General features: G+C 37.2%; 1 protein-coding gene across 2 annotated transcripts in view; it reads left to right on the top strand.

Annotated features, from left to right (window-relative positions):
- The window catches only part of LOC108258297 (fibroblast growth factor 14), a 72,454-nt gene extending 53,171 nt beyond the window's left edge, over positions 1–19,283 (top strand). For both annotated transcript variants that reach the window (XM_017456840.3, XM_017456842.3), the window contains exons 4-5: positions 16,199–16,397; positions 16,760–19,283. In XM_017456840.3, the coding sequence (XP_017312329.1) occupies positions 16,199–16,397; positions 16,760–16,896 (336 nt within the window). In that variant the 3' untranslated portion in view covers positions 16,897–19,283. The remainder of the gene's footprint in view (positions 1–16,198; positions 16,398–16,759) is intronic.
- The last annotated feature ends 258 nt before the right edge of the window (positions 19,284–19,541 follow it).

The raw sequence follows: 19,541 nt of genomic DNA on the forward strand, positions 1-19,541 counted from the left end.
CTGTGTATTGTGCACGGCTTTCAAACGGTGTGTTTTGTAATCAGAAATTCTGCAGGAATTTGGAGACTGAAGCTCTTAATGAGTGGTGGGATATACAGGCACCTGCAGAATTAGAATTTTTAAAGTAGCATGATATTTTCCAGTTTATTTCACAAGTATTAACCAACGCACACGCACGCACACACACACACACACACACACACACACACACACACACACACACACACACACACACACACACACACATACCATTTGTTCAAAGAATAAACGCACTGAGTCTCTTCCTGTAGTATATACCAAAGTAGGAAACACCTCTTAGACTCCTCCATGCAAAACATTTCAAGCCCTTTTACAGTTTTAGGTTCACATGTGGACTTCTGACTTTAATTCAGACCCCCCAGTTTTCAATATGGCTTTGGGCCAAAGGTGCTTGTGTCACACGACTACGTCTGTATGGATGTGAATGTAGGTTTTAGATAATTTAAATGTACAGCCATGATACACCCATGTTTTAACCTCTTGGCACAGACAACTAGGCTGTGGGCTTAAGTATTGAGGTGCATAATGTAATTTTTGATTCTAGTTGTGGTTCCAGTCCATTATTGGTCTTACACTGTGTGGAGTCTTATACTGTACTTGATCAGCAACAGAGCTTCATAAAAATAGATTTCTTTCAAGGAAACAATTTGCTTTCATTATTCTTTAAAGGTTGTCGATAAGTTTTCCACATGTGTTTTGAGAGCTAATGCTGTTTAATTATTAAATACTATAATTTCAGAAATAAACAGTCTTAAGATGGTGAAGTTGGGTAGTGGAAAGTTATGCCGTTTCTGTGACTGAGTGGAAAATCACCGTGTGTAATGTTTATATTCAGTTCAGTTAAATGTTATTTATATTGCACTTTTAACAACAGACATCACAAAGCAGCTTTATAGAAGTCTTGATATAAATATAATTTAAATGTATCCAATCATTTCTCTTGAGGGATGAAAATATTTCTTGAGTTGACGGTACATACAAAGTATGCTATAAGATATTCACTATATGTATGTCTTTGTTGCTTAGTCCTGTAAATGGTTTGTAAGTATTGTCTAGATCTAATGTCAGCGTATCTGACTTCAATAAGCACAAGATAGCATATATGCAACTTGGTACATATGCACCCATCCGCACAAAAATATTTGTCTGTATTTGTGGTTGAATGGAAGTTTGGAGCCCACAGTGTTATCAGTGATTTATATAAATGCAAATCTCAAACTTATCAAGTTTTAAGGAAAGCCATTAATATTTCTGAAGACATGATCTGGATTGTAATGCAGTACAACGATTACTGTGAATTTGAATGTATATATGAATAGATTTTGGGGCATTTATGGCTTAGTTGTTCTAAATGGTTTTGTCATACATATTAGAGAAACTCATTCAACGAGAAATAATATTTAACTTAGATATGAAACACTTGGATTTTTTATGTGTGTACAGAGATATACTGTATGCTATAAATCAATAATGGACATATGGACAAATGGCTGGAAATATGGAAAAAAAAAACTGATGGATAACTTCCTGTGCTGTCATGAATTAGTTATTGTTTTAATCTTTTCACAAAATATCTGTAACGCTGTATATAAATAGTCCAATATAGACACTCTATAAACCAGGGATGTAACCTGGCCTGGGCATATGAGGCTGTAGCCCCGAAGATTTTTTCTTATCCCCGAATAATTCTCCACTTGGAGCTGTTTGTCACTACATAACTGAACGTCACTGAAAGAAGACGACAGTGTTGTAATTTTGTATCTTTAGTGAATGAGACTAGACCAATCAGACAGGTTTACAAGAAAATATGTGGAAATACTCGTGCATTATTGGCTGACAGGTCTCAATTCTGCCAAACATTAGCTCACACAGTCAGTTAGTGTGAGGGGAATATGGATATATGCTGATTTTGGGGGGTTGAAACTAAAATACTAATATCTCCTCAAACTGAGCAGGAAAACAAGGTGTATAAATGTCTGAGTTTCAAGTTACGTGAACATGATATGGGCAGACCATAAGGTCTTTGCTAACATACTCTGCATGGTCATTTAGCAGCTAAACCCATACAATAATAGCTTAGTTGTGCATGTTCTTGGCTAGTGACACCAAACTAGCCTCGTCTTGTGTTAAATAGCCAGAATGTTTTATATTTTATCAGTCTGGTAGTCCATTGATAACACACGAGGCAGGTTTCATGATAAATCCAACTTTTTGTCCAATTTTCACATTTTTAAAGCTTTTAGCCCTCGCATGCATGGAAACATTTAGAAGCATGTTTTCAAAAGTAATTTGAAGGAGAATAATCTGGGCTCAGCCCCGGATTAATAACAGTCCAGCTAAAGCCCCTGCTATAAACCATCTATAGACCATTAACAACCTTTCAGCCGATCAACTAATTCCAAACAACATGCCAAACATTTATGGATGTTGATATTTGGTGGATTTTCTATATACATTCCATAGACTATTGACTTATTTCTTTTTATTTTCCCTTTATTTGGATGGCTCAGTTTATAGCTCTAGATTAGATGTTTATTCATCTATCAAGTTGCCCTTATTTTGATCTGTCAAGTTGTCCTAAGTCCTATAACAATTTCAAATTCATATGGTCACAATTGATAGATTTTGTGACATTGAAAGGTAGTTAAACATCATTTGACATGTTGATAATTAGCTGCTTCATGATGGTCTATAGATGGTTTGTAGAGTGTCCATTGGATTATCTAAACAAAGTGTTGGGATACATTCACCCAATTTTATTGGATGTTTTGGAAAGTAGTCATGCCTATTAATTTTAGTTTCTTACTCTGACTAATATGGCATAAAGTTTTAGCCAATTACATTTAGTAGATAAAACTGCACAGTAGTGAAATGTACCAGAAAATAAAACTGTGTAAACTTTTTCCAATATTTGTTAACAAAATACAGCTGCAACCAGTAAAATAATTTTTGTATACTGTATGGCAAATGCAGCCTACCTCTGCAGCCTACACCCATTCATAATAAAAAAAAGTGAAATATTTAAAAAGGCTCATCATCAGTAATAGCCAATTCTGTCACTTGTCTGACAATTTTGTAATTTTTATTTAACTGCACTGATCATATATGCAATTATTTTTCTTTATCCATGTCAATCAGGTGTCATTTGTCTGCCATCTGTTTAAATATTGTATTTTACACTATACTGTATAACCATGTTATTGTATTTTACTTGCCTTTTTCAAACCAATTACCTAACCAATCAAAAGTGCCTAAAATATGAGCTGTCATTCTGGGATAAAGGCATGTGGTGTTTTCTTTCATGTTCTTCTTGATAAAAAGGCAACAAAGAGGGAACAGTAGATAAGAAAAAGTCACAAGGAAGAAAAGATGCCATTGAATTCTCTGCTGTTTGCACCTGAATCTTTTCTTTCTGTCTCCAAGGAAGACTCATAAAAATGTGTGAGTGCCATCAACCTGACAGGAATATAAATTATCCTCAACCCTGACAGAATGGTCTTATCCCACAGAGTTTAAACTGTTTATCTCATTTTCCTTCCTAAAATGCACATTCCTCTCCACATTTGTCCTTTGAAAGCAAAGTGGATTTTTTTTTTTTTTTTTAGTTAGAGTATATGTTATTATGATTACTTTGAGAGGGTTTAAGATGGACTGAAAATGAAACGCCTCATATGCAGAATAACCCCTTTGATGGTGCTTAGAAAACCACCCTTTCTGCTAAGAAAAAGAGTTGATCCCTTGTTGTGACAATCCTTTAAAAATCAAATCACCTTTAGAGTCTGTTCAGATACAGACAGGGTTTGTGTCTTTCAGGAATGGTTCAGAATGAGATTTATGATTATATTGTCAGATGAATATAGTAATTTTACACTATAAAGTATGTGGACACCGGTCTACCACACCCATATGTGGGACTTCTCCAAACTACTGCCACAAAATTGGAAGCACACAATTGTATAGGATGTCTTTGATGTACGCATGACAATGTGCACAAAGCAAAGTCCATGAAGACATGGTTTGAGAAAATTGGAGTGGAAGTGGAAGAGTCGACTGGCCTGCACAGAGCTGTGACCCCACTGAGTATCTTTGGGATAGGAACACCAACTACATGGCAAGCCTCCTTGCGTAACATCAGTGTCTGACCTCACTAATGCTCTTGTGTCTGAAAGGGTAAATCATCACAGCTACAGTTCAAAATGTAGTGGAAAGCCTTGAGTGGAGAGTGGAGGTTATTATAACAGTAATGTTGGGGGTAAATCTGGGATGTTCAAAATGCACAGGTGCCAGGTGTGTGTGTGTGTATATGTATATATATATATATATATATATATATATATATATATATATATATAGAGAGAGAGAGAGAGAGAGAGAGAGAGAGAGAGAGATCAGGGAGGTTCAGACATCCCCTTTTCAGTGAAATAAGAAGCGCAGTAGCTATGCTACAGATAAACTTTTCAATGGAACTTTGACTCTTTTACGGTCTGGCCAGTTGCGAGCATTAGGGTAGACAACAAGAACAATAATATAGTTTCAACAACTGTAGAAACTACTTTCCATTATCAAAAAATCTTTTCCATAAGAAATGAATGTGAATGGATTTTTCAGCAACATAGTCACCCAAAAATACATTTAAATCAACACAGAAAAGGTTTCACAAACAGAAATCCAGTGGCCTGCAATGACCCTCTAGTCTCTGGACTAGAAATCTAAATTGAACAGGGCAAGCCATATGTTTAAACTTGAGACTATAAAGAATTTTGAAATGTTCTGCTGAGTCTGAGACACCTCATATCAACACACAAAATTTTAGTTTGTGTTGCACAGAAACTGCTTGTGTACTGATCTAGAAAACCTAATATCACCTTTCAGTAGCAGATAAAATCAATTAATAAAAATTAAAACAACAGAATATATTTAACAGTGAAATCACTTAGCTTTGATCATCCATAATGGGCGGATTCACTCCCCTCAAATCCTGTGGCCTTCTTTTTTGTAAGGGATACACAATAAATTTTAGAGTGTAAGACACAAAGATACACAGGCTATACCAGGGATTCATAGAAGGCTACATAACTGCTATGCTATGTGGGAACATGAGTACAACTTCATATATAAGTCTATTTGAAATAATTCCTGGGAGTTAAGAGATTATGATAATGATGTTAAGATGATAAATGGAGCCAGATAATGCAACTCTTAATAAAGTCCTGTTCAGGTTATAATTACCAAATTTTATGTTTTTTGTTTGTTTGTTTGTTTGTTTTGATCAACAATTCCAGTATCATGCCCATCATTGATGTATGGATTTTAAATCTAGTAAGCATGTTTATTATTGGTTGATCCATAGTCAAATACAAATAGACAAGCAGACAATGACTTGAAATATATCTTCTGATTTTTTTTTTCTTAACGGAAGCAAACAGACAAATAATGCATACCTGCGTTTACTGTCTGTATTGTGTCTCTTACTCTTGTCTTCTTAATTGGTATTTTTGTGGAAACTGGCAAAAAAAAAAAAAAAAGATTCTCACAACTGATGCTGAGCATAGTTAAAATAAGATTACATGCAGTGGGCCATTTAGATTTCAGTGCAACTGAATAGCTTACAGAAATCGTTGCCTTTTAATGCATGTTTGTAGCAGACTTATCTGAAGCTAGAACTTAATTACATAAACTCAAAAAATGTTTTGCAGCATGGCTCATAAAACTGTAACACAAATAACACAGAACCCTTAAAAGCAGAGAATAATATCATACAAAGTACGTTGTGTACAAATTAAGTATATTTATTCTGCATGGAGTAAAAGGAAATTTATTTTGGATCCTATAACTCCATCCAGAGGGAAGATTCATACCAAATAAACTCAACTGTCACTTGGTATTGTTGACAGCAAGGTTTCCACACCACTGCCGGTTGACATAAAGACAAACTCTTTTCATCTTGTGATTTTCTGTGATATGTGCATCCTTGTCCAGTTTGATGGGTGTGCCAAAGCCAGAATTTATGTCCTTAATTATGAGCCAAGTCTTCATAAAGGTATTAATGCAATAGTATATTCTGATAGGTTGTACACGATCCAGAGATATAGTAATTATTTTTTGTTAGTTTTGTTCCCTTTTCACAACTATCTTCGATTTTAAGGTTTCAGGCCAGCATAATGCAGAAATTTCATGACTTGTGTGTTATCGATTTTATGGGGACTTGTCTCATAGCTGAAGACACAGATTCTGGCATAGCTGCATTTTAAGAATGATTGTGACCATCCAGTAATCAAAATGATTTAATGTTGATAAATAAAACCCCAGATAACAGTAAACAAATTTTCAATTCCATACAACTGGTCTCTGGGTAAATAGATCCACTCAGTCATTTTGCTGTTACATTTCACTATGCAAATACCATATAGCTCACAAAATCACAATTGCATGAATCTAAAATCCAAAAATGTCATCTTATGTAAAATTTTATAACATTGTACTGTAATTGAAGTTTTTCATGAATACCTATTTGTAGCCGTTCTACTAGTAATGATTTACTTCCTATATTGAGGATTTCAAAGGACCCAAAGAGACCAAACGGGCTGGGGTTTCTCGGTTTCTCAGAACAAGAAGACCAGTTAGAAGGAGCATTTCTTTGATTCCCATTCATTTTGGTTTGTCTATATTTAAACGATAAATGAAATAAGCTACATCAGAACTGGTTTATATTGTCCTTGTTCCAGAGAAATTCCAGAGAATTTATCCACAAAGCTGATAATTTTATACAGTAGCTTCAATGTAAGGGCTTTCACATACATACAGAGTATTACAGTGGAGTAAGTAGAATTAGAATCATTTCAATTTCATAGATAACAATTTCATAAATCAAATGAATAATGATGATTTTGCCTTCTTAAGTACATTCATCCAGAGTATCATGTGAAACTGCTATAAACCAGCACACTGTTATGTATGCATAAGGATGCAATACACTTTGCATCTTCTGATACCTGATCAACTGCAGATTGCAACTTTGCTTTGTCTAGTTCTCACTCACTATCATTGAAAGAAACAAAGTTGAGTTCCATACATTTTTCTAAATATTAACTAGCTTATGAGGAATTAAAAATAGTTTTTTTTTAAATAAACAAACAAACAAAATTGTATTGTTTAATTGTTTATACAATTATTTGTTTTAATTGTTTATACTTTATGTGTCAGTGCAATGTAAGGTTGCAGTGCATTTTCAGTATGCACCGTTACTATGGAGTGTGTATACTCATGTTACCCTGGCAGCATAACTTTGTGAATGCAAATGGAGCAGGGTTCTTTTTTCATATAATGAGAAGTGTGGTTTTAGCACTCTTCCTTTGACACCTAGTCTCTGTGCTCAGCAGATGGCTGGGTGTGAAGTGATTCTCTACGTGTTAATTACAAACTCTTCAATTGTAAAATATCACTCTTAATACATATAATATAGTTAAAGATTTGTATATTCAATATATATGGGTGGAAGCGGAGTCACATCGGGAAATTTGCAAAGAATCACCAATCGATTGCTGTGAGGCATTGACCTTAAGACAAATGCAAAATCATATTAAGGTTCTATGATTCTAACTAGCTGGAAAAAGATTTTCAGATTGGTCAGAATATGTCATTTTCTATAACTGCAGCTCTGACAGTAGTGCTGGCGGCAAGGCAAATCACAGGTTTAAATTAATGCACTCATTCTAATACTTTATCATTTCTATAGTAACAGCTAATTTACAGGGACTTGAATGGTGGGCATGTGACATAATCAAAGACTAATCATGAAGGGATTAAAACTGTGTTTTTATTTTAAAAAGAAGAAGGTATAGTCTTTGCTACGGTAAAGCTTTCTGTAAAGAGACATTTGTTTAACATTTATGGAAGGAGTCTCCAACATCAGTTCAGTGTAACTGTCTGTAAGTTTTCAACCATGGGAGAATCCTTAGGACAGCGGTTTTTGCGACTTCCAATTTCTCTGTAACATGACGAGCTGTATTTTTTTGTGTGTTCTTAACTTCAGGAGAGAAAAAAAAGCGAGGCTAATGAAGGAATTGCTGTTTATAGTTTCTTACATGCAAATTGTAACAAGAATTTTTTTTCCAGTTTTTTCACAATAATAAACTGTGATTATTAATGAATATAAAGCATGTTCTTTATTTAATGGAAAAAATACATCGGGCATTCCGTTAATTAAAGTGGTAATAATAAAAACTTTGAAGTGATAATGGTATCATACCACTGTTTTGTGTTTTATTCTTTGAGAGCAGTGTGCGCCTTGAACCACATGCTCTGTTGGCGTTCGTCTAGTGCATGGAAATGCATTTGATAAATGATAAAGGTAATCATGTGGGTGCTATTAAAAAAAAAAAACTTCTTTGTGTACAGCTTATGATAGCTATGGTGTGTTATGTTGTGAGGGACATTTTTCTGGTCTGGTTTGTGTCCATTTGTCCCCTTCGAAGAAAGGGTTATTGCAAACCAATAAAAAAGTTGTTCTTTCTGATCACATTTACTGTATGTTTATTACGATGAAGCATTTCTATCCCCTTGAGAGTGTTCTTTTCCAGTATGACAGTGTGCTCATCCACAGGGATTGAGGACTTACTAAATGGTTTGTGAAAATTCTGTAAATCATATGCTATGGCCTGGAGGCACTAGATCCCAACCCAGTTAAACACTTCTCAGAGATTTTGGACTGACATGTTAGCCAGTACTGCCATTAAAACACTAAATTGAGTGAAAATCTTTTGGAAAAATGCTGTTCATCCCTACAGTACACTTCCAGAGACTTGCCATGGCACATTGAAGATAGAAGCCCAACACGTTACTCAGGCACCTTATCCTAAACCTTGTTTACAAATACACTCACAGTATTAACCTGATGAAGTGCATGAGGTGTATGGGAAGGTACAACATTACTCTTAATGTCTTTATGCCCATGTGGTGTGTGGCCTGGCAAGCATGTCTCCCTGTTGTGCTTTGTGGCTTGACTGTAGAGAATGACAAATTGCAGCAATTACTGCCAAATAACAGAATGGAAGGCTTGACTTATGTTGAGGCTGTTATTTATTTCATATCCGTCCGCTATTTTTCACCAGAGGTCAACAGCTGGAGCCATACTTTTCTTTTTTGTTCTATACATTAATACTTAGAGAATACACATTAGTGAAACATATTCCAAGCCATTTTACAGCACATGTCCAATGCATTAAGAGAAGCTGTGCTTTTCAAAACCACTTGCTGGAATAATTTCACTCCCACTGGTAAAAAAGTATTTCTCCTTTGTATTTTAATTCCAGATACGTTTGGCTTGTGGAGTGGCGTGACAGAAAAGCGTTCGCTCTACAGCCATCCATCTCTGAGCTCAGGAAGAGGACCGATAGCTTTTTCCTTAGAGTGCATTACGCTTCATAGCATGAGCAGCAGTTCAAACAGAAGGGGTTGGCTATTTTCACATTTTTGAGGAACCATGTGCCTTTACCCTCCCCGTTTGGTAGCTATTGTATAGGGCAGGTGACCAAATTGTGAAGAAAAGGTTTAAATTTGATTTTTATCTTCTGTCACCACCCAGTGAAATATATAGTTATATCAGTAATATAGCATATTTATTATATACATGAATGTATTGTATTAAGTACATAACATTATGTACAAAGTGTGCTTTGCAAAAATACCCCCTTAAACCTTATCAAATTTGTCTGGATTACAAATGACACTTTGATATTTTGTGCTGTCGTTTTAATTTATTTATTCAAATGTGCTGTCATATTTTATTTAAAAAGACTTACCCTCAAAATGAATCCATTTAAAGTGATATTCATTTTGTGTAAGAAAATATTCTATAACAAAAAATACTAACTGAAAAATTATTTTTGCATAAATATTCAATCCCTGAGCTGTGAAAGCTCCAAGTTTACACAGATGAACGATATTTCCTTAACAAGGATATGATTGGCTTCTAGCTGTGAATCACTAAAAAGGTTTACTTTGTCTGGATGCACAACATAGGAAAAGGCTACAAAATAATATCCTTCCATTCAGGAGGAGATACAGGAACATTTGCACCTGAACCAGCAGGCTCGGGCCCAGCTTCCCCACAACCCTGTTGAACTCTACACTAAACCAATAGGCAACTAATGTTTTCTGTCTGTAATCATCCTTCAGCTCTTTGCTACACTGTACATTCTGTATTATCGCTATGTAATTGTAGACTCAGAGTATACAGCATATCCTAGGTCATTTTTATATATCTACGTGATAATATATATATAAATGTCCCACGACCCTGAAGGATAAGCGGTATGGAAAATGGATGGATGGATGAATAAATAAATGCATTTGTATGTATATATATTTTTTACATTTTCAACTTGTACTTTGCTCAATGCACAATTTGCACAAAATGTCTGGTAGCTGCCAAAACTGCATTCCGTTGCTGAGTATCTGTACTGTGCAACGACAATAAAGTTATAGCTATCTATTTTTTTGGATATCTCATAGAGCATTGTTGGATCAATTGTGAGGAAATAGAAGCTGCATCACACCACCCAGGCCCGACCTAGACAAAGTTGTCCCTCAAAACTTCAGCATAAGACCAGAGGGGAACTTGTGGGGGAAGCCACAGAGAGGCCAACAATCACTTTGAAGGAGCTACAGAGTTCAGTGGCTGTGACCTGTGAAGGTGTACCAGTCAACAATATCAAGAATTCTGCATACAATTGGCTTGTATAGGTGGCTATAAAGAAACCATTATTGAAGAAAGAACACATCAAAGCAAAGTTGTGTTTTTTTTAGTTTTCCAGAAAATGTGGGATGAGATTTTGTGGTCAGATGAGACAAAAATTGAGATTTTTGGCCAAAATTCAAAACATAAGTATGTGTGGTGCACTGCCCATTCCTGCACACTCCATCCTAATAGTGATGTATGAGGGTGGCAGCAGAATGTTGTGGGGATACTTTTCCTCAGTGAGCACTGTTCATTTTGTTAAAATTGAAGGACAGATGGATGGTGCAAAATACAGGGAGATATTAAAAGACAATCTGCTTCTGTCTACTAAAAATCTAAAGTGTGGGAGAAGCTGCTCCATTCAGCAAGACAATGATCCCAAGTCAAAGTCCAGATCTAAATCCAATTAAGAATCTGTGGCACTATTTCAAATTTGTGGCCCACAAGCATCATCCTACCAACAACCAATCCTTGAACAACCTGCAGTTAATCTGCTAGGAAGAATGGGCAAAAACCACTCCCAAACAGTGTGCAAAGATTTTCGGAGCTTACCCCAACAGAGCTATTTTTGCAGCAAAAGGAGGTTCTACAAGGTAGAAACAAGTGGGTGTTTCACACTTAAGCAGGCAGCAATTTTCAGCTTTTTATTTTTACCTGCTGAGAAGTAATGAATTTTGACTTGGAAAAATGATTTTAAGAGCATATTCTTTGCAATACAAATAATGTCTGTAACAATCGGTGTAAGTGTCATTTGTAATCCAGATGAATCCGATGTGACAATAAAGTCTAAGTCTGCAGATGTTTGCATTTGGCTTTGGTGCTAATCTAGATGAGTTCCAGTCAAGTGCTATTCGTTTTCTTATAACAGATGCAAACTCACATTAAATTGACCTCTGCTTATGTGATATTAAAACCAGATGCATGTAATAACCCATCCTGTTGGCTTTGACATCAAAAGCTTCCAGCTAACAGATTATATTACCTTCATGTTCTAAATTAAGTTTGTTTGGCATTCATGACTTAATGATTAATGATAGTGTTCATGTAATGTTTGACCAGCTTTTATCATTCAAATTACCTTTCTTACATTCTCTTTTCCACATACATTATGTTTGGTTGATTATAAGAGGAATATAAGATGTATTAACATATCACTCTCCAGTTTGGTTCTGGTAAATGAGCAAATACAGCTGTCACGTTACTCACGTAATGGAGATTAGGATGGATGCAAGTGCAGTTAAACAGTTTTATTAAAGTAGGTAAAGGCAGACAAATCCAAATCAGTAATCCAAAGCGTGGTCCAAAAACATGCAAAAGGTCAGGCGATCGGCAAACGGGCATAAATAAGGCGAGGCAATAATCAGAGTCAAGAAATGAGAAACGGGGTCAGAGAACTTGAAATGAAACGAGAACAAAGAACAGTCGCTTGGTAAGGGAATTAAACTCACTACTACGCAAAGTGATAGTGTTTAAATGTCTAAAACTCTCTTATGTACTGTGGTGTGTGAGATTGGAAACAGGTGTGTGTGATTAGAATTCCGGAGAAGGTGAACGTGTGTGTATTTGAAGTGTAGTCCATGGCAGCCATGCTTGTAGGCCGCAGTGCAGGCCTCCCAAGGGCGCTTCTCCTGAAGCGCCAAAATACACTCCCTTCACCGGCGGTCCTGGCACCCTGGGCTAAATGTCTTCACATGAACCGGGAGACTGAGCGGCATCATCAGCGGAGCAGGAAGGCAGAGCGACGTCCTCAGCGGAGCAGGAAGGCAGAGCAAAGTCCTCAGCAGAGCAGGCAGGCAGAGCGACATCCTCAGTGGAGCAAGAAGGCGGAGCGACATCCTCTTTGACCTCGGACACAAACTTGGCGTGAGAGGCTGTCTCTTTGACCTCTGACAGGAACTTGGTTTGAAAGTTCGCTTCTTTGACCTCGGACAAGAATTTTGCTTGAGAGGCCGTCTCTTCGACCTCAGACATGAACTTGACTTTCTGCTGGAGTTCTGGAGATGAGACCACCTCGTGGATCTCATGCTGGAACTCTGGGAATGAGACCACGTCGTGGGTCTCATGCTGGGGCTCTGGGGATGAGACTGCCTCATGGGTCTCATGCTGAAGCTCTGGGGATGAGACCGCCTCGTGCATCTCATGCTGGTGCTCTGCAGGTGAGACCACCTCGTGGATCTCGAGCTGGATCTTTGGACATGAGACCGCCTCATGGTTCTCAGGTTGGAGCTCTGGAAGTGAGGTCGCCACGTTGACCTCTGGTTGGAGCTCTGCAGGTGAAACCACCTCGTATTTCTCGAGCTGAAGCTCAGGTGCCGTGGTCGCAACATTGATCTCTGGCTGGACCTCGGCAGGTGAGACCTCCTCGTGGGTCTCAGGTTGGAGCTCTGGAGCCAAGGTCACCACGTTGACCTCCGGCTGGAGCTCAGCAGGTGAGACCACCTCGTAGGTCTCAAACTGGAGCTCTGGAGGTAAGGTCGTCACGTTGACCTCTTGTTACAGCTCTGCAGGTGAAATCACTTCATAGGTCTCGAGCTGGAGCTCTGGAGGTGAGGTTGCCACGTTGACCTCTGGTTGGAGCTCTGCAGGTGAGACCACCTCGTAGGTCTCGAGCTGGAGTTCAGGTGCCGAGGTCGCTACGTTGACCTCTGGCTGGAGCTCAGCAGGTGAGACCACCTCGTAGGTCTCAAGAATGACAACAAATTCATCAAAGCTTGCGGTTCAGTTGCCATGTTGTTGTGTATATGATCAAGGTAGCGTAATGGTCATATTGTACGGGCTTGACGAATCAGGGAAGGATACGCAATGATCCAGAAGACCCAATCAGGGCAGCCATTCCTTCATTTTCAAAAGTCTTTGTTTTGGTCTGTTTACACTTAAACACGGGTCTGGAGTTTACAAACTAAAATGGGGTCTTCGGCATTTCCCAAAGTCTCCATTTTCGAGGGTCGAAAACGCCAGAGTAGTGTAGATAAGTCGTAACCGTAGCAAAAGTTATGCATTGTAAAACGAAAACGCACTAGTGTAAACAGGGCTTAAGAGACATTGTGAAGCCCATTGTGCCGTACCTTCCAGGGGGCCAGCAATGGCTCCCATCAGTGCCTCCCCACAGTGAACTCATCCCACATTTGGTAGTAAAATGCATAAGGGAGGAGGAGTTTTGTAATGGTTTGCTTCGCCAAATTCAATGATGTCCCGCAATGGACTACTGTTCCATCCTCTCTAGAATTTATTCCCACCTTGAGCCTAGTGTTCTCAGGATAGGCTCTGGATCCACCACGACCCTGCCAGGATAGATGGTTACTGAAGATGAGTGAATAAATATTAACTGTATTACTTGAACAAATCATCTTTACAATACCTGTCTTTTAAAGTTTTGGGCAAGAAAACAATTATCCTTTTGAATTTGTGGTTGAAATACCATTTATCTGGAGAAACCGAAATTTTTCAACTGACAAACCAACATTTGTGACTGACAAACCAATATCTGTCTGTAAATAAATATAAATAAATTTTTATTCATAATTATTATTCAGTACTCAGAAATATACTGTATAAGTAATGAATCTTGTTTGTTTGTTTAAATAGACACATCCTATTTACTGTATATGTGTTTCTACAGATGTTTGTGAGGGAATCAGAGTCAATAGGTGTGAATTGATGGCAAATATATATAAATATTTAAAGCATCTACTAATTTTTGTTTGACTTCATCAGTATTGAGGACTATTGATGTGCCTGAACTACATGTCTCTGGGTGAGAGATTTTCCTCAGCATCTCTGAAAGCTCTTTCACTATATTGTGCTTCCCCATGTGTGTTAGGGATGCCTACACCAGAAGCTAACTCCCTTTTGAAGGCTTGCCAACATCCCAGATTTCGATGCATAAAAAGTACATCCCTCCCCCTTTGAAAAATTAAAAAGCTGCAGAGAATGCCATTTTAGTCTTTAAACTAGTCTTTAAACTTTTATGATGCCACAGGGTTGCATTCAATTTGGCCCTCTGCCTTTCTAACTTCCTTCTCATTTTATTTGTTTACTTCACGCACAGTCTTATTAGCACTCTAGTGCTGTGCAGTATTAAAACACTACTCCCTCCTACTCCTTCCACTGGGTGAGGAAAGAACAATATCCCTTGGGAATTTTCACTCAAAATGTGACATTCTTCATTATCATTGCTTCCCACTCGATCTAGCAAGTTTTTAGATTATTAGCTTATCCTTGCCTACCATACAATATCAAATCATACACATGTATCTTAGGGAAAATACTATATGGTGAAATTATGTGACTACGTTTTGAATTAGAGAGGTATTAAAATCACTTTCATGTGATTCAGAGCTTAACTATGAGTTGCTAGGTTGGCAAACACAATAGAAGTAGAGCCCCCCAGAGAGAGAGAGGTCTTAATTAATGCCTACCCTTGATTATGGATGCATGTACATAAAAAAACCCTAGCTAATTAACATTCTAGCTGTGATGCAATGAAATAAATGCCAACTAAAGCTCATACTGTGTTTTGCTTACTAAATGGCACAGACAATACAAATGGACCTCCATCAAAATAATGTGTCCACAATGACTCACATGTTCAGCAAAGCCTTGTGTATGTTTCATATCAAGGTGAAGATGTGAAATTAGTCGACAGCTCTTCCCCTTAATTTGTGTGTGTGTGTGTGTGTGTGTGTGTGTGTGTGTGTGTGTGTGTGTGTGTTTTCATTGACTGCTTTCTTTAAAGGACTTTTTAAAGGAAATATTGTGCTGTGAAGCATGCTATAACCTGCTGAGGCTTTCATTCCAATCATGTATAGGTACAATTATATTTCAAGGCAACTTTCCCAAATTGCTTGGTGCCTTTGTTGAACCTGTGATTGTGTTACCTTGGCAACAGTTCAGTAGTAATACATGTCCTCATACTTTTAGGTGACGACATTTTTACAAGAATTAAAATTTGGGCATCACATCTCTCTCTCTCTTTCTCTCTCTCTCTCACTCGTCAGTATATATATATATATATATATATATATATATATATATATATATATATATATATATATATATATATATGTATATATACACTAATTGCCAAGTATAGTGAAGTACATACTCAAAACATCCTCTTCTTTGAGCTTGTGTTTTTAATAAAACTCGTAAATGGGTATGTTTTTGATGCCCTATCAGACATCCATGTAGATTTATAGTCATCTAAGTGTGTTCAGTAGTGTCAACACAAAGTAACTGCACATGGAGACCTCATTTTACTGGCAAAATGTTTTCAAGATGTGATCACAAGTCCAGTTACCTTAATTTACCAGTAGACCCTCCAGTCTGACAATAAACCAGTTGTATTGCCACAAATCAAAATCTTTAGCAAAGCTAATGTAGTTACATTGTCTTCTGTATATCTTCTTCTTTGTCTTGTAGGAGCTTTTCACACCAGAATGCAAGTTCAAAGAGTCGGTTTTTGAAAACTACTACGTCATTTATTCATCCATGCTCTACAGACAGCAGGAGTCAGGACGGGCCTGGTTCCTAGGCCTAAATAAAGAGGGCCAGCCTATGAAGGGGAACCGGGTGAAAAAGACGAAACCAGCTGCACACTTTCTACCCAAGCCCATAGAAGGTAAACGTACAGTAGGTTTGGGTTACTCTTGATTTTGATTGCTTTAATCTAGTCAGGTTGCTAGTTCCTTCTGAGTGCTTAAAGTTTTAACAATTTTAAAAAAGCAATTAGATAAACATAAATCTAAAATTAAATTTATAGAGTATAATGATTTGGACTCTAAATTGTTATTAACAGCATTGGAAATAACTGCTTGCAAATGAAAATGTGAAGTGATTATTAATCATCGTCTTAGACATACCTTCTAATACATTGAAGCTCAATTTCATACACCTGTGCAACGCCTGACTTTGCCAAAAGTAAGAGCTGCATTTCCCTTGTCCCCATTCTCTGCCCAACCAATGATGTTCTTTCATCTACAGTTGCCATGTATCGTGAGCCCTCCTTGCACGACGTTGGTGAAGCAGTCCCAAAGGCTGGAGTTCTTCCCAGCAAAAGCACAGAGCCAGTTGTAATGAATGGTGGCAAGCCTGTCAGCAAGCCTGACAAGGAGACATAGCCCTATTCCCCTTCCCCTCCCCTTTGGAGGGACTCTCCACATGTGCTACTTTTTTTTCAAATCACACGTTTGTGTCTTTGGCTTGTGAAAGGAAAAAAGAGGAAAAATCTCCGTGCTGTAGTGTTTATCCACTGGAACAAATGAATCAAGGGGTGGTCAAAGGACAAGGGTGTGTTGCTCATAAAGACTGTGAGAGTCTGGAGGAGATGGATGAGGAGGAAGAGCGGGGCCACAGAATGCTCAGCATCAAGAGTCTGTCATTGGAATGTCCTATGCGATACGGAATGTCTTTTTAAAAGTCCCTTTTCTTTCAGTTCTGCCTTTATTCCTGTGACAATCCTCTGTGAAAATGCCATATTTTCATCTGCCTTGTCTGGTAGCTTTGCCTGCTGACAGCTACCCACAGGTTTTCAGTTGGACTTTTCATGTTATTGTGGTTTTGTAGAATACCACAGTGTACCAGCATTTGTCTTGATTGATTCCTGTACAGATCTGTCCTGTACTGACTACTGTTAAATCTGTTATTGTTGCTGTCTTTTGTTCCTCGTTGGCCCCTTTCTTTTGTTTGGTCTTTTCTATAACGTTTTCCATGTATAATGTCAAGATTAGTGCACATAAATTAAATGTGGACAATATGAAGAAACATGCTACATCATGTAAGAAAGATGTGCTTAAAATACAGTAAATGGTAGAGACGGTGTGGAGCTGCCAGACTGGCTGGAGAACTGGTGCTTGGGTTAATTTCTTCCTTTTAGTTATTATCGCTCATAAGAATGACTGACAGAATAGCATTGAATTGCACTAGGTTTTAATCTGTGAACAGTTAAGAGATATGACATTGATAATCATGCCTCTAGGCATTCAGGGTGGACATAACCCCTCACAGGGGAACAGTATACATATCACAAATACCCTCAATATGCCTCAGCTCACTTACCTGACCCTCGGATAACGGCTTTTTAAAAGGAATTTTGTTGTCTGAAGTCAACATAGTTATCGGCCTCTATGTTTTTTTTTTCTAATCTGACTTTAGTACAACCAAGCCCTGAAGCCCACGACCAATGACAGCAGCTGTTCATGAATGATGAAGTGAATGATGATGGCTGAGTGCATGGTGATGCTGTCACACAGGTCATGGCTGTGGTCAGATGTATTGGTCAAATGTATTGTTATTCCCTTTGCCATTTATAGTAGCAAAAGTGCATATGAGATCTTAGAAACTGAGTATGCTGTTGGTACATAGGTGGAAACGAAATGCTATTTTTTATGTTAGGATTAAAATCATGACTGAATGCACAATGTTTTCCATTAGCAATTAATTTATCATTCCACTCATAAAAGGGGGTGATCACGTACCATAAGGGAAAAGTACCATTTTTGACTGAGTGATTGTGTTATTTTGTTTAGCTTTTCCACTGATGAGGTTTCTCTTATGGAGTTTAATACAAGAGAATATGGAAATATCACTGTGCATCAGTAAATGCTGTTTATAAGACTTAGACATTTAGAGGATATTGAACATTATTCTTAATGAATTAAAATAAATAAACTGCAAATATGTTGTAATCTGCCATAAAGGAAAGGGTTTTTTTCTTTATTTAAAAGCAAATATAGTATTATATATACATATATATTATTTAATGTTATTGCATCTTCATTAGTTACGCGTTTGTCAAGAAAATTGCAAAATGCCTTCCCACTGTTTTTTTTATTTATTTGTTGTATGATAATTGTTATATATGTATATATTTATGGATGCTGCCATGCTAATGTTAAATGATTTCCAATAAGACTGCTATTCCTAATTTCTAAACACAAACAATAACAACCAACTGTATGGTACTTTTGCATTAGCTTATCAACTGTTTTATTAATGCAGTCTCTTAGAGTATCTAAAAGGGTATTTTCTCAGTCACCTAGAAAGATGACTGAAAAATGCACTTTCAGTCTAATTTTTGGTTTTCATTTGAAAGTCCTTTACTTGTATGCTATTGAAAATGAGCTTTTTTTTCTGGGGTCCCAAACTGTATATTTTGCCCTGCTGACCAGTTTTAACTGGTTCCATAGAAGACTGGATTTATTTTTGTAAAATTACAAGATGTACATTCTTTGTTTTTCATTGATCTATCCCCATGTAATGTACCTTCCCCATTTCACTCACATCTTTTTCCATTTGTACTTGTATGTTCTCACGTTGGCATAGAAATTGAGTTTACGTCGATTTTTAATCTTGAAGATGACTTTTCTTTGTTGTCCTTTATATGTGTTGAGAAACGGCAGGACAATGTCTGTTTTGTTCCTCCCTTGATCTCTTTCCTTCTGAAGATTTCTTCCTTGATTCACCATATGTTTCACCTGTTGCATGGTAATAAAGGGGTAAGACTGAAGACCTGCATGTTGTAGGCTATTTGTATCAAGACAGTGATTAAAACATTGTTGATATGTACCACTAAAATTTACATACATTACATATATGCAAAAAGAGTCTGCAATGTACAGTTTGTCAATCCATTGTATACACAGAGATAACATATTGAATAAAACATTTATATGAATTCACAAAGTTTTTAGGAAGCCTGTCCTACAAATTTCTAAATGCAGTACATGGACAAATTGGTGATGGGAATAGGATCACCTTGCTTTGA

Source organism: Ictalurus punctatus, chromosome 26, assembly GCF_001660625.3.
Source record: "Ictalurus punctatus breed USDA103 chromosome 26, Coco_2.0, whole genome shotgun sequence".
Classification (NCBI taxonomy): domain Eukaryota; kingdom Metazoa; phylum Chordata; class Actinopteri; order Siluriformes; family Ictaluridae; genus Ictalurus; species Ictalurus punctatus.